The 25,183-nt window shown below is 34.0% G+C and overlaps 1 protein-coding gene across 1 annotated transcript; it reads left to right on the forward strand.

The window, feature by feature from the left end:
- Positions 1 to 15,618: 15,618 nt before the first annotated feature.
- LOC141698145 (uncharacterized) lies at positions 15,619 to 17,469 on the forward strand. Its single transcript, XM_074502772.1, has one exon. The coding sequence runs from the start codon at positions 15,756 to 15,758 to the stop codon at positions 16,995 to 16,997; it is 1,242 nt and encodes a 413-aa protein (XP_074358873.1). The 5' UTR covers positions 15,619 to 15,755; the 3' UTR covers positions 16,998 to 17,469.
- The last annotated feature ends 7,714 nt before the right edge of the window (positions 17,470 to 25,183 follow it).

The following is a 25,183-nucleotide window of genomic DNA, read 5'->3' on the forward strand; positions in this document are numbered from 1 at the left end:
TTATGAGAAGAACAACTTCAATGCTTTGGTCAACAAGGGCATTCAGCAATCAGAAGACTATCACAAGATGATGGACTTCGTGAAGAACTGCAAGTTAAGTTTTGCCATGCTTGAATCACCTACAATCTTTTGTGAAGTTGTAGAAGAGATGTGGACCTCTGCAATTTACAACTCTAATGAGAAAACCATCACTCTGACCATCAAAGGTAATGAATTCTGTATCAATAGTGATGTGATAAAAGCATGTTTCAAGATTCCTGATGATAATGTAACTTCACCACACACTGACACTGATTTGATCAATATGCTTAATTTCATGCATTATGCACTTCCTACTAATAAGCTAAGTGATATTAGGAGATTAGGTCTTAGGAAGGAATGGAGTTTTATGTGTGATGTTGTAACTAAAGTTTTCTCTGGAAAAATCAGTAATTTTGACTCTGTGAACATTTCCATGCTATACATGCTAGTTACAGACAAATTTTACAATTTCAGTGACCTTGTCATATATGAGTTAGGTTTTAAACTAGGTGAGTTAGCCAAAAGGGGAAAGAACATATATTATGCTAGATTTTTTATGCTATTGGCTAACCATCTTTGTCAAGAAATTGCACTTGAGAACCCAAACAACAAATTAGCTTGTTGGGTTCAAGAGAGAAGAATCATTGCAGATTTGAACAAAGCCAACCACCATAGGGATGTGCCAATGTTCTATTTCCCTGTAATGCTGACACCTCAGGTAAGTGAGGTAAGTTCATCCATACCCTTAACTATTCCAATCTCCTCTATTTCTTTGACTTCAGGCATAGCTATGGCAACTGTGACAATGACCAAACAGTTGCCTACCAAAGCTGCCAAAACAACTGTAATTTCCAAATCCAAATCAAAGAAAACCCCTTCTGGTATCTCTCAAAAGGTACCAGTTGAAAAATCTACCAAAGCCAAAGAGGGGAGTGTGAAGGAAGGTCGGATAGGTGAGGGAAGGGGTGAACATCAAAGAAACCCCAACGATAAGGTTGGAGAGTTGAGTGAATCCCAGCCTAGCCACACTGCAGTTTCCCAACAAACTGCAGTGCTTAAAAAGGACAAAAGCTCAATTCTAGTTGCATCCTCCCAAAAGGATGTGGCTATTGAACACAACTCTCATCCAAGAGCACATGCCAAAAGGGTTAGGGACACAAGCTCACCCCAAACTTACACTAGAAAGAAGAAATCCAAAACAACTGGGGATGCACAGGGCACACACACAGTACAAACTGGTGCTAAAGACACAGTCCCTGCACCTTCTTAAATTCAGATTGATGTGGCTCCAATAAATGTGGAGTCACAGCCAAAATCTCTTATAATAGAAGCCACTGAAACACCATACTCACCAACTAACTCACTGGAAGTGGATATGATAAACACTTCAATTCCTGATTCCCCTTCTTTAACTCTGTTTGGGAAGCCAAAATCTAGTGCAAGTGAGCATCATCTTTTAGATGATTTGTTGGCTCACTTGCCAATTCTTTCAAATACTATTGTGACATATGTGCCTCAAATAACTTCAATCAACACAGAGTCAACAATAGTTTCTCTTCCCACCTCATTCATTTCTACTCTCTCGATGGATATTGCTCATCCATCGAGTAGTGATTGTATCCCGACGGATAAGCTTAACAGCAGTTATCCGTCGGATAGCTTTACCACTCACTCGATGGATATCACTAATCCGTCGAGTGTCTCTGCACAATTTCAAACTTCAATTATTTCTAGTGTAGAAGATTTAGTGGTAATACAATCACTCTTAGGACTGAGAGAGGAGAGTGCTTTGAGTGAGAGGCTGGGTTGCTCCCAGGCAAAAGGAGAGGAAAAGAGTGAATCTCAGCAATCCATTTATTCAGGATTGGCAAAAGTGAGTGAGAGGAGTCCCACCTTAGTAGGTGAAGGTGAGGGTGTGAGGGTGGGGAGCCAGGGTGAGACCCTGATGCAACAAAAGAGAGAATATGAGAGAAAGGCAGGTACAGGAGAAATAAGGGTGGATCTAGCCATTGCTAGTGAGTCAATGATTGTGGATGATGCTGAAAAGGGAAGGCAATATCAGCAACATTACAAAGCTGAAATTGATAACATTTCCTTAGATGCTGACACTTTTACTCATCCTGTGTCAGCCTATCAATTGTTGGCTGCTCAGGGCAATGTGGAGGTAGAGCAGACTTTGAATTTGGTGCACACCACAGAATCTCTTCAAAGAGATAAAGCTGCTGTTAACATGATGCCTTCTCAAGCTGGAGAGCCATCTGAAGAATTTGGAGTAAATTCTAATGATGATGACTCTGGTTCTTTGGATGGAAGCATGAACTTAGGGGGAGCTGAAGGCCCAAGTTCTGCTTTAAGTTTACCTGAATGGGCATGGGCAAAGGAATCTACACCAGGACAATTTGAGGTGTCTTTGGTCAAACAAGTAATAGCTATTCAACAGGCCCTTCAGGAAACTTCAGATGCTGGTACCAAGGCTGTTCTTCAAGCTCACCTAGACTCTCTACATCTAATGAAGATCGAGCACTTAAGACAGAATCTCAGTGTGGATGAATTGAAAAGAGATATAGCTGACTTGAAGACCTATAACTCTGAGAAGCTGGATTCAGTAATGCCATATGGTACCATGCAATATCTACTACTAAGATTGAGGAGAGAATCAAACTCTGAAAAGAAGCTAGCCAAGATGGAAAACAGAGTTCAAGTTATTGAAGATTCAGTGGTTATTCTTCTTCAAAATCAACAGACTCGGACAAATCTTCTCATGCAACTGGCTAAAATACAAGGCCTAACTCCTCAACTTGATGATAACAAAAAGGGGGAGAGAGAATCAAGTAAGGGGGAGAAAGGACCAACAGAGAGGGAGAAACTTCAAGTACAAATCAGCAAAGTAATTGTACCTTCAATTACTATCTCCAAGCCACCAGTTGTAGATGGTATAGATCTAATTGAAGCAGCAGCAGCAAATTTGAAAGTTGCTGAAAAAGGAAAGTTGAGTTTAATCAACTGGGAAAAGATTGATGAGGAAATTCAGAGAAAGTTTTAACTAGTTGAGGAGCCAGTTAAGTCAGCCATCCATAACTCTCATGTCAAGCCAATCAGTGTGAATGAGATGAGCATGATCTATCTGGAGAAAGGACAATCTTCCTGCATCAAATCACAAAAGGCTGAAATAATTCTCAAACCAAGGGTAAATTATCCAAAGTCATCTTTGAAGAATCCCCTGGACACTGTGTATGAGACACCCAAGCCTGATGAAAAAAAGCTTCTGTCAAGATCCATTGTCTTCTATAAAGATCCAACTGATTCAGCTTCAAAAAGGAGAATTGCTAAGATATTCAGGAATGGAAAGGAAATTTGTGTGGTAGTTGGACATCCACAGTTTGCTCAAGCAAAGAAAGAAGAGAAAGCAAGATTAAAGAAGGAAAAGAGGCAAGTTGCTCTAGATGCTAAGAAATCTAAATAAAAAAAAGAGCAGATTGTCATCTTGGCCAAGCTACAGGCTGTAAACTCTTCTCAACAAATTCCCTCTCAACCATCTGAAGCTGCTGAATCAAAGAAGAAGATTGAAGAACAGAAGAAATCCCCAAGAAAGAAGGAATTGGCTAGAAGAACAAAAAGGAAACTGGATGTTGTTGACAAGGAATTGGAAGATCAATTTCCTAAGGAATCCACACCAGCTAAAACTCAAGCATCAAAGCCCTATGTGGTATTTGGAGACATAAGGGTGGTGGACCCCTACAGGAACATACATGGAGAGCCTATTGTGCCAAAGGATGAGCCAATAGAGTGGGATAAATTACCAATTCCTAACTTCAACTTGCCAATCATTACCAAGCCAAAAAGGACAAAATTAAGGGCAGTCAAGAAAGTGAAGCTGTCACCTCTCAAATCCAAGTTAGTAGTTAAAGCTCAACCCAAGGTCAACAGGGGAGACTACTTGTACTTGTGTGACATCAAAGAATTCTCAGATCTAAACCTTTATCTGGAGGAACTGGATGAAGTAAGGGCAATTGATGAATACAGAAACCTACCTGAAAGGTTGGTTCTTCAAGTACAAAGGAGGAAGGGAGATTCAGTGGCCTCTTCACAGGATACTTCAAGAAAGCCAAGCTGTGTTGATCAAAGTCTATTCATCCTTCAAAAAAAACTTTGGGTTCAATGTAACTGCAAGAAGACTAGTATTGAAGAAGATTGAAGAGTTGAGGAGTGTTAGAGTTAAAAATGCACTCCCAAAGACTCTAATCATCCCATACACAGGGAGAAGAGTGCATCTAAGGCCCTACTGGCTGATGGAATTTATGGATGACAAGGGTGTGAGAAGATTCTTCAGACTAGAAGACCAATTGAGTATCTCTAGCAATGAGACTCTCTTGGAGATGCAAGAAATGCTAGATCTCTCAGAATCTGATGAACTAGAATTCCACAGGCAGCTCCAGAATCAAATTGAAGAAAACAACAGAAAGCTTGGAAGAAGATCCAGACCTTCAAGAAACTAGAAAAACCTGCTCAGGCTAGAGGAGCATCTTGAACTGACTGTGAGCCAAACCTTGTACATTTTGTTTAATTGAATCACTTTCAGTTTTATCTACTTATCTTTAAAGATATATGTTTAGGATGTTTTGTTATCATCAAGTATCTCTGAATTTATGGCTACAATTCCAGTAGAAATAAATTGGGGGAGATTGTTGTGAATATGTTGTGTACTTGATGATCACTTAAACAAAACATCTAAGTAGATTTTACTTAGTGAAATAATGTAGCACTCGACGGATAAGAATTATAGTCCCGACGGATAACTCATTATAGTCCCGACGGATGATTAACTTATTATCCATCGAGTGAGTAGCTTATATAATAATAAGTTTGTAGCACAGTGATGCATGCACCTTTGTATAGAATCTGTAGTAGCATATAAGTCATGTTGACTTTAACTAGATATGCAGAATAGGTTCATTAATTGTACATAAGTAATTTCTTGTAATTCTGTATAAGTGAAATGAAGTCAAGTGCTAAAATAGCTACCGACGGATGATTAACAAAGCCTTCGACGAATGATCAAATGACTATCAACGGATGTTTAACATAGCAGTCGATGGATGATCAATTAAGTCATCGACGGATGATCTGAAAGTCGACGGATGATCATATCAAGAATTCAAACATCAGTTGAACAGTGAAAGCTGACACACAGCCGTCGAGTTGGATACAAACACATTGTGGAAGCCCATTAACTGGGTAATAGAGGACGAAAAACAACAAAGATTAAGATTGTTAGATTTTATATTTGTTTAGTCTTTTTGACTTTGTAATCTTGGTATTATATAAACCAAGAGAGTAGCAAATAGAAAAATGACTGAGATAGCTAAGAAACACAAAAACAAAGAAATCTTTGTAAGCATAATCTTTAGCATTTCCTGTATTCTCAGCAGTTCCATTTGTAAGCAGCTGTGGGCATTTCTGCACACAGAGTCCTCTCGATATATTATATATATCTCTGGTGGAATTGTTTAAATCCACCAGAAAGTTTTTAAAGACTCTTATTTTTAATTACTTGTGTTTTGATTCATTTAAGTATATATTCCGCATTGTGCTAATCAAAACAAATATATCAATTATCGAGTTGAATATTTTTATTTCAAGAAAAAGGTTCAAGAATTCCATTCAACCCCCCTTCTGTAATTCTTGCTACATTGTTAAGGGACTAACAAGCTTGCAGAGAGAGAGAGAGTAAGTGCTTTGAAAGAGAAAGAAATTGGAGCAGATAATTTGAGAATGATAAAAGAAAAGTAATGGAAATGAAATAGGCTTTTATACTATCTCAAAAATAACTGCAAAAAATAATAAAGTAAAATAAAGTAGTCAATTAAAATTGCCCAAAATAGCTGTTTAAAAAATAAACTGTAAAAATTCCATCAATTATCCGTCGTGTTATGCTTACAAACTGTAAGTATACTCGATGGATAATGTTCAGGAAATTAACGGCTAAGATTAAGATAATTCGACGGATGAGGATAAACTGTTATTCGTCGAGTTATAAAGTATTCCAGAAAAATAATTGATTTTTATTAGCAAATAGTATTCCGACGGATGATTAAACTCGATGGATAAGGATCATCCATCGAGATGTAAATTTTGACTTAGCCAAAATTTCATTTATGACTGAAAAATCAATTTAAATTTTTGGCTGCATTACAACTTGCAAATTATCTCATAAGGATTTAAGAATAATTAAGCATACCTAACTCACTTACCAACCTTGAGAAGGTGGATTCATCCAGTGGCTTGGTAAAAATATACGCAAGCTGCTTCTCACTTGGAACAAAATGTAGTTCCACAGTACCATTCATTACATGTTCCCTTATGAAGTGGTACTTGATGTCTATGTGCTTTGTCCTTGAATGTTATACTGGATTTTCAGTGATGGCAATTGCACTTGTGTTATCACAGAAAATAGGAATTCTTTCAACTTGCAAACCATAGTCTAGCAATTGATTTTTCATCCATAAAATTTGTGCACAGCAACTGCCAGCAGCAATATATTCAGCTTCAGCTGTAGAGGTAGAAACTGAATTTTGCTTTTTACTGAACCAGGACACAAGCTTGTTTAATAGAAATTGTCAGGTTCCTGTTGTACTTTTTCTATCAATTCTACAACATGCATAGTCTGCATCTGAGTAACCAGTTAGATCAAAACCAGAATCTCTAGGGTACCAAATGCCAAGTTTTTGTTCCCTTGAGATATCTGAAAATTCTCTTAATAGCTACTAAGTGAGATTCTCTAGGGTCAGCCTGAAAGCTAAACACAAACATGTAGCAAATATTATATCTGGCCTACTTGCTGTTAAGTACAGAAGTTAGCCAACCATGCCCCTATAACTTGAAATATCCACAGACTTTTCAGTAATATTTAATTCAAGCTTAGTTGCAGTAGCCATGGGAGTTTTTGCAGATGTGCAATCCATTAGATCAAACTTCTTTAAAAGATCAAAAATGTATTTAGTTTGACTAATGAATATTCCATCACTAACTTTCTTAACTTGCAAACCAAGAAAGTAAGTTAGTTCTCCCATCATACTCATTTCATACTTACTTTGCATCAATTTGGAAAACTTTTTGCAAAGTTTCTCATCTGTAGAGCCAAAAATAATATCATCTACATAAATTTGAACAAGTATGCTAGAGCCATTAACATTTCTAAAGAATAAAGTTTTATCTATAGTACCTCTTGTGAAGTGTTTTTCTAAAAGGAACTTTGATAAAGTGTCATACCAGGCTCTAGGTGCTTGCTTTAGTCCATAAAGTGCTTTCAAAAGATAATACACATATTCTGGAAAATTTGGATCTTCAAAACCAGAAGGTTGACTTACATATACTTCCTCCTCCAAATCTCCATTCAGAAAGGCACTTTTGACATCCATTTGATAGACCTTGAAATTGGCATGGGCTGCATAGGCTAAGAAGATTCTGATGGCTTCAATTCTTGCAACAGGAGCAAATGTTTCATCAAAAGCTATTCCTTCTTGTTGACAATAGCCCTTAGCAATCAACCTAGCTTTGTTCCTGACTACTATGCCATTTTCATCCATCTTGTTTCTGAATACCCATTTGGTGTCTATTGGATTCTTTCCTTTAGGCTTGGGTACCATCTTCCATACATTATTCCTCTCAAATTGGTTTAGCTCCTCCTGCATAGCTAAAATCCAATCAGGATCCAACAAAGCTTCTTCTACCTTTTTTGGTTCTTCCTTGGAAAGAAAGCTGCTGTATAGACATTTTTCTTGAGTTGTTCTCCTGGTTTGAACTCTAGAAGAAACATCACCAATGATGAGCTCAAAGGGGTGATCCTTTATCCATTTCCTTTGTTGAGGTAGATTAGCTCTAGATGAAGAGGCTTCATTGTTGTCTTGATGTGTGATTGAGTTTTGATTATTAGAAACTCCCCCTGAGTTTGTGGATCTTTGATTTGAGGAAGGGGAGCTTTCTGTAAGTGATCTATCCTGACTTCCTGCTCCTTTTGATAACCCGACGGATGGTGAATTTTGAGTACCAACGGATGAAGCAGGTTGCCTTCCAACGGATAAGGCAGATTGTCTTCCGACGGATGAAGCATTATGCAACTCGACAGATGTTGAATTTTATGCTTCATTGGTAGTAGATTTTTCTGCATTATCTTTTGATACTATTTCTTGATCACTTTCATCATCACTGTCATCACTAACCATCTCCACATTGTCAAATTTGAGGCTCTCATGGTAATCTCCATCTCGCAGTCCTTCAATCTTTTTATCATCAAACACAACATGTATTGATTCCACAACAATGTTGGTTCTTAGATTGTAGACTCTATATGCTTTACCAACAACATATCCAACAAAAATTCCTTCATCTGCTTTAGCATCAAACTTCCCATTCTGATCGGTTTGATTTCTCAAGATATAACATTTGCAGCCAAAGACATGAAGAAAATTTAGAGTTGGCTTCTTGTTCTTGAACAATTGATAAGGAGTCATGCATTTTGCTTGATTGATCAGAGAAATATTCTGAGTGTAGCATGCAGTATTTACAATTTCAGCCCAGAAATATGTTGGTAATTTAGATTCTTCAAGCATTGTCCTGGCAGCTTCAATAAGTGACTTGTTCTTCCTTTCCACTACTCCATTCTCTTGTGGAGTTCTTGCTGCTGAAAATTCATGCAAAATTCCATTTTCTTCACAAAATGCTCTCATTACTGAATTCTTGAACTCAGTACCATTGTCACTCCTGATTCTTCTCACTTTGAAATCAGGATGATTATTGACTTGCCTTATATAATTGATGATGATTTCACTAGCCTCATCTTTAGACTTTAAGAAATACGTCCAAGAGATATTTGAGAAATCATCTATAATTACTAGGAAATATCTTTTCCTTGAAATGGACAACACATTGACTGGTCCAAACAAATCCATGTGTAGTAGTTGCAAAGGTTCTTCAATTGTTGAATCAAGTTTCTTTCTAAATGATGCTTTAATCTGCTTTCCCTTTTGGCAGGCATCATACAATCCATCCTTAGAAAACTCCACTAGAGGAATGCCTCTAACCATTTCTTTCTTTACTAGCTCATTCATGGTCTTGAAGTTTAAATGGGATAGCTTCTTGTGCCATAACCAACTTTCTTCCTGACTTGCTTTGCTGAGAAGACAAGTAACAGATTCTACATTAGATGAGTTGAAGTCAGCTAGGTACACATTTCCTTTTCTCACACCAGTGAGAACCACTTTGTTGCTCCTCTTGTTAGTCACAACACAGGCTTCTGAGTTGAAGTTGCCTTTATCACAAAGCTGGTTGATACTCAACAAATTGTGCTTGAGACCATCCACTAAGGCAACCTCCTCAATGATGACATTGTCTTTTGAAATCAAGCCATATCCCACAGTATAACCCTTGCTATCATCTCCAAAAATAATACTTGGGCCAGCTCTCTCCTTGAACTCTGTGAGCAGGGTAGAATCACCAGTCACATGTCTTGAACAACCACTATCCAAGTACCATAGATTCTTTCTGTTTCCCTGATTACTTGAAGAACTTGTTTCTGTTTCATCAGACTTGGCCACTAGGGCTAGATTGACATATCTGACATCTTCATCTTAATCCAGACCATCTGCATCTCAGTCATTTTCTTGTGTAATGAAAGCCCTTCCTTTTGTTTGAGCAACTCAAAGTATTTCTGTTTATAATCCACATGCTCAAACTTCTTTTTGTTGGAATCTGACTTTCTACACTCACTAAAAAAGTGCCCTGCCAAGCCATATTTAAAACATTTGAATTTTGATTCATCCACCATGTTTCTATTTGGCTTGGCTGCTCCCTTGAACTTGAGCTTGGCAAATCTTCTGGAAAGAAATGCTAGATGTTCATCAATATCCTCCATGTCATCTTGGCTCAAAGAATCTTCATTTTCAGCTACCAGCCCTTGTTTTCACAGACCTTTGAAGTTGACTCAACAGCTTCCATCTTCATCTCCTTCTCTTTCTCTAGCTCAGCAACTAGTGCAATGGACCCTCCTTTTTTCTTTCCTCTCTCCATCCTCTCATCTTGCTCTATTTCAAGCTCATAGGTTTTCAGGATGCCATACAGTCTCTCAAAAGTAAACTCCTTATAATCTTGTGAGTTTCTCAATGAGACTGTCATTGGTTTCCATTCCTTTGGAAGAGATCTAAGGAATTTCAGATTGGAGTCTTTTGTCTGATAGACCCTTCCATGCAGCTTCAGAGCATTTAGTAGTTTTTGAAACCTACTAAAGATGTCAGTGAGAGACTCACTTTCTTCACTATGAAAATGCTCATATTGCTGAATCAGTAGCTGCATCTTGTTTTCTCTAACTTGTTCAGTGCCATCACATATAATCTGTATAGTATCCCAAACATCCTTGGCAGTTTTGCAATTGATGATGTTGTCAAACATATCACCATCAACTCCATTGAACAGGATATTCATGGCCTTCTTATCTTTCCTGACTTGTTCAATATCAGGATCAGACCATTCATGCCTTGGCTTGGGGACAAATGGCTCATTTCCAGTTGCAGCTCTCATTGGTACATGAGGACCTCTTTCTATGCAATCTACATAGGCCTCATCTTGAGAAAGTAAATGAAGATGCATCTTTACCTTCCAGTGATGGTAATTATCTTTATCCAGAAAAGGAATCTTGTCTCCAACATCCTTCTTGTTCATCTTGTTGTTTTGTTGATCTTTAAACTCTTTGTTTATCAAGAGCTTGCTCTGATACCAATTGTTAGTCCCTTAACAATTCAACAAGAATTACAGAAGGGGGGTTGAATGGAATTCTTAAAAAATTTTCTTAAATAAAATTGTTTCAACTTAAATATATATATATATATATATATATATCAGTGTGAATTAATTTGCAGAGTGCGGAATAATAATTTCAAATGAATCAAAACACAAGTAATTAAAAACACAAGTCTTTAAAAACTTTCTGGTGGATTTGAATGTATCCATCAGAGATATATAATATATATCGAGAGAACTCTGTGTAGCAATTAGCTCACAGCTGCTTACAAATGAACAACTAAGAATTCAGAGAAATAATGAGAATACAGCTTACAAAAATGTTTCTCTCTTGGTTGCTTAGTTAGTTATTCTATTTGTTGCTTCTTGGTTTATATATCACAAAGATTACAAAGTAATAAGACAAGATAATAAAATAAAAACTATCAAGTCTAATACTATGCTACTTCATTACTCTATTCCAGCATCTTTGAATATCTTCATAATAGCATGGAAATGACAATGCTTCTTTGTTCTCTAAAACCCAGTTGAATAGGCTTCCACATTCCATCTGCATACACTCGACGCATGTGATTGTGTTATCACTGTCAACAGATGTTTGAATTCTTTATCCGTCGGGTTCATGATCATCCGTCGAGTTCATGATCATCCGTCGGGTTGTCTAGTTGATCATCCGTCGAATGGCATTGTTGTTTATCCGTCGGGTAGCAATCTGGCACTTGACTTCATTTCATTTATGCAGGATTACAAGACATCATCTATGTACAATTAATCAACCTATTCTACATATCTAGTTAAAGTCAACATGACTTGAGTACTACTTACAGAATCTAAACAATGTGTATGCAGAAATGTGCTACAGGCTTATTGTTACATAAGCTACTCACTCGATGGATAATAAATCATCATCCGTCGGGACTATATTGAGTCATCCGTCGGGACTATAATCCTTATCCGTCGAGTGCTACATTTTTTACTAAGTAAAATCTACCAAGGTGTTTTGTTAATGAAATCATCAAGTACACAACATATACACAACAATGATCACGTAGAAACTTCTTTGGAATGATTTGTATTCTGTTTATGCTTTATTTTCTTTATCTATTTTTTCCCTTTATAATGGTCAATATTGATTTTTATGTGATGTGCCCATGGGCAAACACTAAAAAAGTCATGTGTCAAATTTTAATTGGTATTTTATAATAATTATGATAAACCAGCCTGTATACAAAAAACCCTCACTAATAAAAACTAGCCAACTCATCATAAATTATTGTTATCCATTGGAACATACTAAAAAAACGCTACTTATTAACTTTATTATAGTTTACGCTTTGATTAACAATAAAATTATCTTCAAGTAATTCATTGAGATGTCATTATACCGTATAATAATAAATATGTTATACTTATATATCATTACTGTTGTACAAGACATGCCTGTACAATAACAAGACTAAGTCAAATTGACAACCCTAAGTAAGTTGTATTGTAATCTAAGTTTGAATTTTGTATTGTACCACTTAAGTCTGTAAAAATGTTCAAGGGCAGACTCGCGTATTTTTCTGTAAACAGTATCAAGCCTAAGAATTCTATCCGGAAGAAGATCAAGAAGATCATGTCTCAGAAGAATTATGAAGAAACTTGGAGTTGAATAAATCTGTTTTGAGAAAAATAGTTTAAGTCAAACATTTCTACTAGTCACAGATTAAGTGTTATAGAGAAGTCATTCGAGAACTCCAGAATGACTTATCGAGAAGTCAGGAAAAGCTACTAGAGAACTCAGAGATATCGACAAGCCAAATTGAAGACATGAAGATTGGATATATGGACAAGTCATTTCTTCACTAGAGAACTCTGAGATATCGATAAGTCTATTTGTCACTAGAGAACTCAGAGTTATCGATAAGTCAACTCGTCACTAAAGAACTCAGAGTTATTGATAAGCCAAAGTGAAGACATGATGATGAGAAATCTCGACAAGACATATAATCTTATAGAGAACTCAGAGACTTCGATAAGTCAAAATAACTATAGAGTTATTAGGGATCTCGATAAGCCAATATACTTATCGAGATGTCAAGTTCTCTATATACCAAACTGGAGATCTCGGGGTAAAACTCAAAGTACAAAGTGCAGACCATTTAAATATCCAAGATTATCAATCAACAAACAATCTAATCAGTTGGATTGACAAGTCTACAAAAGCAGCTTGAAGAGTACATGATCAAAGGCAAAGATTAACTAGCAAAGTAAAAGTCACAGGCGTGCAAGATTAGCAAAGATACACTAAGCCATAAATAGAAAGATTTGGTTATCCAAAAATAAGGTTTAGTACATGCTACTGCATGCTGTGTAATAACCAGTGTTTACTGTTCTATAAAGTAAACACTGGATGCTTTGTTAGAAGTAACAATTTAGATCAGAATTCGTGTATTCTCTCAAGGTATAAGCTAAGCTCTTTATCAACAAAGAGCCTAAAAATTTTGTAGCAAAACATTCTTAATTTTAATATAAAATTAGATGAGTTTTGAAAGATTTGTGTTCACTGTTTATCTGTCTAAATTCAGTACTAACACATTTAACTACAAGATTTGAATTTACTTTGTTAATCACCATAAACACTTCAAGAAAAGTAGGAAAAACACAAAAACACATTCACCCCCCGTGTGTGATTCATTATCTAATAATTACTTAATTATAAAAGGTAAGGATAAAAAAAAGACTGTTAGATATTGAGTATGCAACTGACTTTAATAAGAGGGGTAAATTTATTCTTCAACAATTTCTATTTTTCTTGAATCTATTTTAAGATAAATACTCTAACAACTTGATATTTGTGTGTGTGTGTGTTAAAGTTGAATAACGAATAATGAACAAAAACAAACAAGTACGCAAAATTTTATATTTGTATTAAGTTTGAATTTTGCTACAACCCGGGTTTGTAAAATACGAACTCAGCTTCAGATTTCTCATAAAGTTCCTAAGAATTTTGCAATTCTTTAGCTCTTCAGACCATTACACTCTTAAGACCATGCACATGATTGCCTTTTAAATTTTTTTTGTAAGACTTCTATAAGTACAGCAAGAGTGTCCAAACTGTCTTAATAAAATTAGAATGCCAACACTATGTGGCTTAACTCCCTTTGTCCATCAGATCACATCGTTAACTGCTTTTTCTTAAATCACTTTTCAAGTTAAGTTGTATACTTCCTATGTCAACTATGTTGAGTGTAAGATCACTCATAGAATGACATGTTCATTATTCCTTGTCTCTGAAAAGTTTTTAGTTGTTTGTTTTATTGTGATCCTCGAGATTGTTTAAATCTGAATTCGATAACTCTGGATAAACTGTTGGAGAACTATGGTTAGGGGTGAACAAAAATCCGACTAAACAGCAAAACTGATCCAACCCGCCCTTTATTTCGGCTGACGGAACGGAATTATCCAACACCCGAAGTTTAATTGGTTTAATTTTTTGTTAACCCGAATATAATATGTTGGGTCAAGGTTTAAAAAGTTTAAACCCTTACTAACTCAACCCAACCCGATTTTATAATTATAATATTATTATTTGAAATTTTAATTTATGTATTTATTGTATTAATTAATATATTTAAAATAATATTATTATTTTACGGATACCACACTATAAGGTATTGACTTTAAACTGAAGAGTATACGATACGTATAGTATCCAATAATATTTATTTTCCGTTAAATTATGTTGTACTACTAGTTTACTTCAACTTTTGTTTAGATTTATTTGAAATTTTGACTCCTAAAAAATATTTAAATAATTTTATTCAAGTTTTAACTCAAACCAACCCTACTCAACCCGACCCAACGTATAAATGGTAGGGTTGGATTCAGAATAATTTTTTTGGTTAACGGTTCATTTTTTTAAAAACCGAACTAATTGGATTGGTCCAATTTATTATCCTAACCCGCACCCCTAACTATGGTTCTTAGGTCATTGCTTGCAGGATTTCTTGAATTGGCTTTATTGTTGGCTTCTCGAATATAAGCTTTACATGCTTCTCAAACTGGACTTCTCGAATCAGTTTTTCCAAACTTCTCGAATTAGCTCATTCTACAATTCTCAAATTTGTATAATTTACACTTCTCGAAACAGTTCATTTTGTGCATCTCTTAATTGGACTTGTAGACTTGTTGAATTAGTATATTTTGGACTTCTCGATTATTTTAATATGTACTTGTGAAATTAAGATTTAGTAAAAATTTCACTCCTTTCTGCAACTCCTTTATTCAATGTTATTTTTAATTTACAAGGCATGATCGAAGGACATTCTTCTGGAAATATTTATACATATATATTTCCAAATGTAGTAATTACGTACAATATCCCAATCGAGGATAAATTTGTTGAAAGATAAAAATTGTACAGTTAGGTGGTTAACTTGCACAACTTAAAAAGTTACTAATTGAATAGGTTTGTTTTAAAATATTATCAAGCCTCGGTAACAAATAAATACTTTCAAAGACACGTAATAATAAAGTTAATCATAATTAAATTGAAATCAGTAGAAAAATTTGATTTGGACATATTTTATAATTAACATTAAAACTAGCATATTTATAAATCACTTTTCCAAATGGGATATATTTGAAAAAAATCCCTAATCTTTTTTCCCGGAAAGCATCAAATTATTTGGACTTTATATTTAAAAAAGAAGTCCCGAAAACCAGAAACCGACTGGGCTTTTAGGTTGTTGGACCTTCTAATTTAAACGATGAGCAAACAGAAACTGGGCTGCTTCTGAAAACAATTTCCCCATTTTAATGACTGCTATTACTTGTTTATTTTTGTGCACCAAGTTTCAAAAGCCTTTTTATATGTAATGTAGGATACACACACATACATACAGACTCTACATTTTATGTCTTAAGCAAAACAATTCTGACTCATTCTCCCCTCAGCAATGAATACAGCTTCTGCGTTATCATCCCATTGTAGAGCAACAACACCATGTAACTTCATTCTTCCAAAAACTAGCAAGTTTTCTTTGAGGTATTTCAGCAAACACCTTGAAGGCAATTTATCTACCTGCACTTTTCTCAACAAAAAAAGCCCAAATAACCCCTCATTTTCCTTGAAATGCACCTCATCATATGCACCCAACAATCTTGATCAAAAACCCAGTTTGCATTCGCGGTCATTGTCGCCTACAAGTAGTAAAAATCGTTTCTTTAGGCCAGTTAAATGCTCATATTCGGATACTACTGTCTCAGAATCAGACCCTTTTTTGTTTAATGAGTTTAAGAACTTATCTTTTGAAAATTTGAAAGAGGCCCTTTTGAAATTGACCCCTATTGATGTTTGTAAGTTGTCTTTGGCTCTTTCTGTTGCAATTGTAGGTATAAAATGGGCTGCAAGTGTGTTGTTCAGTCCTTTTTTCTGGATGTATTTTAGTTGGTCTTGGTTATTTTGGCCATGGATGGTTGCGATTGCAGTGGGGGTTTATGGTGTTTATTGTTTTCGTAAGCATATAAAAGGGGAGGCCAATGAGTTTGAGCAACTAGCTGTTGTTACTTCAGCATTTACATGGTTGACCCTTGTCCCACCTGCTTATTTCAATGGGTTTTTAGAGGGATGGCCTTACGTTTTCTTTTTCGTGTATCATTACTTCTTTTTCTTTAATGTGAGTGTTCGGAAACGTATGTATGGTGATTTTAATCCTAGGGAGCATGATCCGAAATGGGATGTGAGTACTCCTACTTGGCATCGAGTGTTGTTTAGTGTCGGAGTTGTAGCTGGTCACTGGCTTGCTGCGTTTGAAGGGCCTGAGCTGCATCTTATTTCTGGAGGTTGGAGCAATGTAGGAATTTGGGCTTTGATAATGACGACATTGTTTATGCAGTATCATTCTACATGGTATCTTGCAAAGTATTCTGAAAAGGTTGTTGTACCAACTGCTGTTGTGCAGTTTGGTCCATACCGGTGGGTTCGCCACCCTATATATGCGTCCACCATGCTTTTGTTGGTGACTTACTTCTTGGCTCTCCGTGCACCCGTCAGCTCACTATTTACCATTGCCGTGTGTTTGCTATATTATGGGCAGAAGGCGAAGGTGGAGGAAAAGCTAATGACAGAGACCTTTGGTAAGAGTTATGCGGAATACACGGAAAAAGTTAAGTACAAGCTAATTCCTTTTGTTTATTAGCTTTCCTGCTAGTAAGAACTTAAAACTTAGCATGATCAATTCATGGAATACAAGTAGTTGCCTTTTGCATGGGAGATGTATACCAGATTATACAATTATGTATGCATTGTTGTTATTGATAACGAACATGTATCTGTGTTTTTTAATCTCTGTCTTCACTTAAATTATGCAGCTTCTCGATGGGATGATAACAAGAGTATTAAATTAGTGCCACAAACACAGACTTTGCTTTTCTGGCATAAATGAATGAACTGTGGCTTCATAAATATCGCAGGGTTGTATACCATATAACTGTGAGAAGAATATGCTTGTATGCTTTCATTGTTTTATGTTTGGATAATTATAGTCAGCATGGCCGAGATCTGGAGAATCAAAACTCTGTTTTCAGCATTAGACGGTGAATGCCATATTGGAACCATAACTGTATTTGTTTTGTTGTTTTAGTTTCTGCATGCCGGTGTTATTTATAATATGTTCTAGTGCATTTATATGTAAATGTGTGTCGGTATAATTGGATGAACCATTATTTCTTATACAAGGCTTGAGAATAAATCACTTTCTGGAAAGAAATCAGAAATATATTTTTTTTTTTATTTAGGTAATTTTATTCCTAGGAATTATTAATATATTACATAAGTAAATTATCAGGAATATAAGTAGGCTATAACAGTAGAGTATTAAAAAGGTTATTTTATTCATATAATTACGGATCTAATAGATTAAGATTAGTATCAAGAAGTATTTAGGGAATCTTTATAGTGTGTCCCAAATAAATAGGGTACTTTATCAATATGTCCCTTTTTATACAATAATTATAAATATGTCCCATAGTTAACTTTTAACTCATCTATAACTCATATAAATATAATAATGTTATAAATATAATTTTTTGTACTACAGTGCCGCTAATACAATACAACATAAACAAAATAAAAAGACTGATGACTAATATTTCAATCTTTTATGCATGATTATCTGGCCATCTTTTCTTATCAAAGTTTTAAAAAAAGTAAACATGCATGTATGCCCTTGAACACCTGCATGTAACAATCCACTATATGCATTTTTACAGTTTTTCATCCCTGTAATACACGGGGCATTTTTTCTTTGAACAATTTGTGGACAACCTTGCCGCATATAAAATAAGACTCCCTCTTCTACAGTGATAATTATGATCTACAAAAACGTTTTTTCACCCAGGCTTGTGTTATTTTCTCAAGGCACAAATATAACGTGCAGCGCCACCACCTTAAGATCACAATAATTTTTTATTTTTCCATTTGCCTTAAGCATAGACGATTCACCATGTTAGAGTAGCTTCAATGCATTTGTTGAAGGAAAAAATGAATCAACAATTATAAATAAAACTAAACTCATGCTTGAACGATAGATGATAAGACCGGAAAAATCATAGTTAATATTGAAACATAAAATTCACAAAATACTAATAGTTACAAATCTTTTGTGAGTTGTGTGCTTCATTTACTTTAAAGGGAATGTAATGTACTGCATAATATTGATATTAAGAGTACAAACTTTACAAATGAATTATAAGGTTATATAAGTCATTTACAAATATTAAGTAGTAAAGTTAATCATGGTTAGTTTAAAATTGTTAGTTTATTTGAAAATAGGACTTATTTTTAAACATAATTATGAATGGGATATATTTATAAACTGATTTTTAATGTGGTATATATTAGTAAAAAACCCAAGTATTTATTCACTATAAGTAGTATCCTGACAATTGGGAATTTCCTGCATCACTTGTTGGGGACCTGATGGGAACACACTACATGGCTGATGGCCCTGTCTTCTTTTTTTTGTTTCCTAAGTTTTGAATATTGATTAGTTTATGTTATCATGTGTAAATATATGTCAAGAAATTATCATGACCAACTTGGTGAAAAGGTTAGTATCAGTACTTTCTAAGATAGTCACGTGGTTTAATAAAGTTGAGTGTATCATAATCTGTTGCGGTAGAGTCGTTTAAGTTGTTAAATGTTTGTAGTTAAGTATCAGTAGGGCTTTTGTCATCACCAACTATAATATTTTTTACTAAATTGTAGAAGTGTATCTATCTATTTTAGCTAACCTTATTGGAGAATTACGCCACTACTGTTAGTTAAGGGTATTACTCTAATCCCTATTTTGCTTCCGCAGCTCACCAGAAAAACTGATGGCAAAATATAGATGATTTACCAGTTGTTGCCCCCTCCCTTCTCCTACCAGGATACATGAAAGTATTGGATGTACCGCTCATTTATTGTATCTCAGTTTATATATATATATATATATATATATATATATATATATATTGTTTTCCAGTTGCTATCCATCTTCTTTTAACTTGCAAGAAAAATCTACGAAGTTTCTCTGTAACTTACCTATACCTGCACCATAATCAAATAATAACTAACTATATTCAGGCATTGTGGGGGTTTGATGATAAATTATGCTTCAGGTGTTATTTAGTATCTGAGCATAGAGAGGCATCAAAAGTATTGCAATCGTTTTAGTAAATTCATCATCCCACCACGAATTGGGTACATATATCGATGTTTATACATATGTATTTCTTGTCTTAGATTATGTCCAGCAAATGCATGTCATGGAGACATTCTTCCACTATACAGGTAGAGCAAATTGCTTTAGCTTAATTTTAAACAGCTCAAAAGAGTATATTTGAGCTTGCTTGAACAGATATACATTTTCAAGGATACTGTGCTTTCTTGTGAATGAAATTATCTGTTCATATTTCATTGAACTTCCTGGGACACATGAAGTATCTTGTTCTCATGTCATTGAACTTTTTGGGACACGTTGCCTTATTTAGCTGTCAATCCATAGCAGCTGTGACTCTCTTTCAAATGTTCACCTTGTCTTCAATAAATTTACTTCAACAAAGTTATAAAAACAATTCATACTCGAGGTAGATTGAGGTGAATATAACTGGATCAACTCTATATACCTCTCATTGGTATGCAACAATGTCATGGTTTTCTATATGGCAGAATTAAAACTAGCTCTCCCTCTTTGTACTTTACTCTGTAGGAAGATGAACACTGGACTTTTAGAACATGTTCGATGTGCTGATGAGCTAATTTCATCATTTTATTTTTAGTTGACCTTTTCACACACATATATGTATGTATTCCATCTCTTTTTGCCCTTGTATTTATGTTTTTTTTCTTCTATTTGTTTTATCATTTTTAATTTGCATCTTGCCTGAATTCTTTATGTACTTGCATATAGGATTCACTTTGCAGTTTAGGATCCACTTTTGAAGTTTTCGAAGCTTTGGTGCAATGTTTACGAGTCTAGTGTACATATATACGTTATCTTTATACGTGTATCATCTGTAAATGGGCACACTCCCTGGTTCTGAAGGATACTGTCCAATTTATAAAAATGGAAATGCAACCCCTACACTTCCGAATGGAGTAATCTAAGATAAAGAGTTATAGATGTAACCCTCATAGCAGTTTGAGGCAGGAATCTGGTAAGGATTAAGGAATTTCTCCGTCTGTCGTCTCTTTTGTTGGCTTTATTAGGTAGGTGTTTTGATTTTTTTGGCCAAACAAAAAGTTAATTGGATGAACTTGGCAGAACTTATGATTGCAATGTCTTTGATGTAGATGTATTAATCAAAGATCTTGAGCAATATATTAGGTGGTAGATAGTACAGATGAGCTAAATTTGTTGTGAAGTTTCTGAAGAAAAGTAGTGTCTAGTTCAGCTTTGAAGAGATGGGCTTAGATTCTCGAATGATGTATTCAATTACTGAGAGGTGTTGGTATCTCCCTATCAGGTTCATTACTTATCTGTACTTCAATGTTATTGTTGTGTTTAGATTGCTTCCCTTGATGTTTACAAGACTAAACTCACAGCTTATTATATTTAGCTGTGCCAGCATCAGTTTTTACATAATTGAATCAACCGGCATGAATGCTTATGCTGCTTGCGAACTCCAGAGATGGGGTATTAAGCTGCACTCGTCTTTCAGGTAGGAGTATGATATTAATAGATAGTGTGGAAAAGTTTGTCCACTTTGATGGATAATATTTAGTGGCAAGGATAAGCTTTTTGTAGAATGAAATTTCCTGCAATTTAGGTTTTCCTGTTTCTGTTGCATCAGGAAAGCTATATTTTCCTTAACAAGTATGGTAAAATCGCGCTCACAGTTAATTTTGACACCAAATTTGTTCACTAGGCCTACCCTCTTTTCATGTTGATCAGAGACCAATATGAGTGTGACTGCCAATCTATTATAGAGTCCGCAAAGGCCCAATCATGTCTGTAATTGCATATATGCAGCTTATATAACCCATAAAGATCGTTTGCAATTAATCAGGTCGCTGAGATTGCTTCAGGTTTAGAGGGGTCGTAGTTATTCCTTCCCTTTAGATTTGATCCCCTTGGTTTAATTTTCTTGTATGGTGTCTCTGTGTTGTCTTATGTTCCCAAGTTACAAATACTCGGGATATCAGCTTGGATTGTATATGGAACATAATAGGCCTAATAAATTTTTGGTAGATAGATGAATAGTAACTGGTGACAGAGGCTTGTAAAAGGGTCTTGAGACAGTCGGGAGGAGCTCAGCAGCAACTTTTGATAACGTAATTTTCACCCAATGACTAAAATTATCACATTGTATGCTTTAAAACAGACATAAGATACCTAAAAAATGTCGTAAAGTGGAAGACTCAATGATAACAAAAGTTACACATACATTTTTAATAAAGTGAACCCCAAAAAATATGGGGTTGTATGCCACTATTAGATGTGCCTTTTCATATTTGCAGCCTGCCTACACATTTCATTATCATTTCTGTGGGACTCTGCAGAACATTATTTCTACGAGGAACTTTCTGTACAGATTTTATACGATTACGAGATGATAAGAAACTACCCTTACTCCCGAGTTTTAAAAGTAAAGTAAAGTAAAGTAAATAAAGGTTAAATAAAATAGTTTCACTTCTCTCAGTAATCATGCTCCCGAATTTTAAAATAAGCGAAAACAAGTATTGATGAATATAAATTTAACAATTTTTTATTCCAAAATTTTTATGAAAATATTTTATTCCTAATCACTTACTTATTTTCCTTTAAAAAAACTCCGGAATAAGTCCTAAATAATTGATGATTAAGGCAGATTAGAAAATTAATTCTCGCTGGGTTTTATATTTTAGTATGGGTTTGTTTAGTTTGTGCACATGAGCACATGTTAAGCACTAAAATTTATAAAATTTGAAGTGTTTTAATTGATGTATTTATTATAAATATAGGGGTTCATAATTATTAAAAAATATTGATCAATCAAAATAAGTTAAAATTATAAAAATTTGTATTTAATGTGTATCAACCAGCATACCATAAAAAACGGTTTAGTATAACGTCGTTTTTATTTTAAGATGTAACATCAGCTTGACATTTTTCTCCGGAGAGCCCAGACTTTTGTGCCCTCATTCTGATCATGACAACCACTTTACTAATTTCAGCACCCATTTATGTCTCTCTCTCCCTTCCTCAGTTCCTGTACAGGGAAATACTAAGATTTTTTTTTTGAAGTTTGTGAAAAAAAATATAGACTTTTTTTATCTTAACATGCAGCCGCTACCTTTCGGTGCGCACTGGTTAAACCCTAAGGAAATAAGGTAAAACACATTTAAACAATATGCTCTGACTCAGGAGGTATAATCATAAATTCTCCTCCGGTAAAATTCGAATTTATGACCAAGAGATAGTTATTCTCTTTTTAACCAACTGAGTCAACAGAGACCTCCCTACTTTCGCCATATTATTATTGAAAATGATGTATAATCTTACAATTATTCTGAGTAAGAGTTATAACTAGAGAACTTAATTTCAATCTTATTTTTTTTGGATCGTTTTTTAAAGGAAAGAATCATAAATATATTATACAAGCTACAAAGTTATAACTAGAGAACTTAATGTCAATCTTATTTTTTTGGATCGTTTTTAATGGAAAGAATCATAAATGTGTTATACAAGTACAAGCTACAAAGAATAGAATTAGTCGAATTTGTAATTTATTATAAAGGATGTCAACATGCGTCACTATATTAAGAATTTGGTACCCATGTTTCTTCGATCATTTAAATATGTATAAATAGTTAAACAATGTGCCTATATGGTGGGTACGAATTAGCCGAATGGAAGAGGTTAAAAATATTTTTAATATTGAGAGGTGAAACATAAACAACCCTAGAACACCCACAGTATAATATATTTTAAAAATAAGAAATCATGTTTAATGGATGAGATAGTGTTAGGATTAATCTTATATACTGACGCTTTAATTGGTTGGCATAGTATTTAAGACTTAATCTTAAATAAGTAAAATTATTAATTAGATTAATTTAATAAATATTTCTACATTTATAAATATTTATTAATATTATTCTGATTATACATATAAAATTACTATTTCTTTTTCAAATATACTTAAAATATAGTAGAACTGGAGAAAACAAATTTATAATATATATATATATCATTTAAATAGGAATCAATGTCAAACTAAAAAATAAAACGGATTTTTTCAAAAATACAAATATTTTTTAAAAATACTGTCTTCTTTTAACTTATTTTCAAAATATAATTTTTAAAGTTTTTTTTTCAAAAATATGATTTACAATTTTTGCAATATGTTATACAACTTTTTTTTTCAAATTTGATTTTAAGTTTGATTCGGTTGTAAATTTAAAACACAATTACCGCAAGCTAGTCAACATTTCCAAAATTTAAAGTGAAGTTGCATAAAATGTTGGAGAGGTTGCTTTGAAAATGAAATTTAAAAATTATATTTTGAAAATAACTTTGAAAATAATAATATTTTTAAAAATAAGTTTTAATATAATGGCAATTTAGGTAATTTCCCAAAATAAAATACTTCATGATTTAACGCTCTAAAATATAAATGATATATAACATGATTATACTTTTCTTATTTCTTATTCAAAATTCTATTTTTCCAAATTTTTATTTAATTCACTACATATTTTATTACTTATACGATTGATCAAATTTTTGACTAATTTTATAGAAAACAATTATCTAACCCAGTTTAACATAATTGATCTGATTCTCACTGTCTAGGGCTTAGTTTTCGATTAATAATTGATTTCTAGGAAATAATTTAAAATAGAACCCAACAGTTAAAAGGTGAAAAAATGAAGATAGCAAAATTGTGTTCTTCTTACGTGAAAAATATCGATTTCTAGGAAATCATTTTAATAAAACCTAACGGTTAAAAGATGAAAAGAAAATTTATATAGCAAAACAACGTTCTAGTTAGTGGTAGCTAAGAGCATCTCCAATGGGGTTGAATATAATGGTTAGCTATGATATTATAAAATAAAATAATGGTTGGCTAAAATTTGCTGAATCTGTAAGGGTTGTGTTCCAATGAGGTTAGCTATAATGGTTGGCTATTTTTTGAAATAGTATATTTTAATTTTAAACAATAAGTTTTCAATAAAATTATAATTTAATAAAATATTATCAATGCTAATTCACTTGATATTGTGGTTAAATAATTTTAGAAAATTAAATTAAAAATTTATTAAATGTGAAGACATTTAATATTAACAATAATTTATTGTGGTTAATTGATTTTAAAATATAGTCATATATTTTGTAAAATTTTAAGTAATAAGTTATTATAAAGTAAAAAATAATGAAAGTGACAACTCAATTCAGAAATCTCAGATTTTGCAACTTTACTTTTTTGGCTAGTTGATGTGAAAATACACTGGCAAAATTCAACTTTGTAAATGGTCCACAACAATGAGCAATAATTTTAAGATATCAGTATCACACTTCATCTGAACTTCCTATAAATTATACAGATCAAGAACGAAGTAAAACACAAACTTAATATATTTCAATATACCGTACTCAATTTGAATGGATAACATCACACAAATGAATCTTGATATTATGCTAGCAGAAGAAGTAGAGCATGATGCAAGAATGAGAGTGGCTGTTGTACACCTTCATTATCAACGTTAGAGAGTGAATTTTATCCCACATCATGGTGGTTCTATTATGAATTATCGTGTGATTAATCGAAATAGGGAAGAAGGTCATACTAGACTGTATCATGATTATTTTTCTGATACACCTACGTACACGGAAACACAATTTGTCGAAGATTCTGA

Source organism: Apium graveolens, chromosome 11, assembly GCF_009905375.1.
Source record: "Apium graveolens cultivar Ventura chromosome 11, ASM990537v1, whole genome shotgun sequence".
In the NCBI taxonomy this organism is placed as follows: domain Eukaryota; kingdom Viridiplantae; phylum Streptophyta; class Magnoliopsida; order Apiales; family Apiaceae; genus Apium; species Apium graveolens.

Bases quoted from the DNA above. Each gene is read 5' to 3' on its own strand.
- LOC141698145 (XM_074502772.1), top strand. From the start codon at position 15,756: ATGAATACAGCTTCTGCGTTATCATCCCATTGTAGAGCAACAACACCA.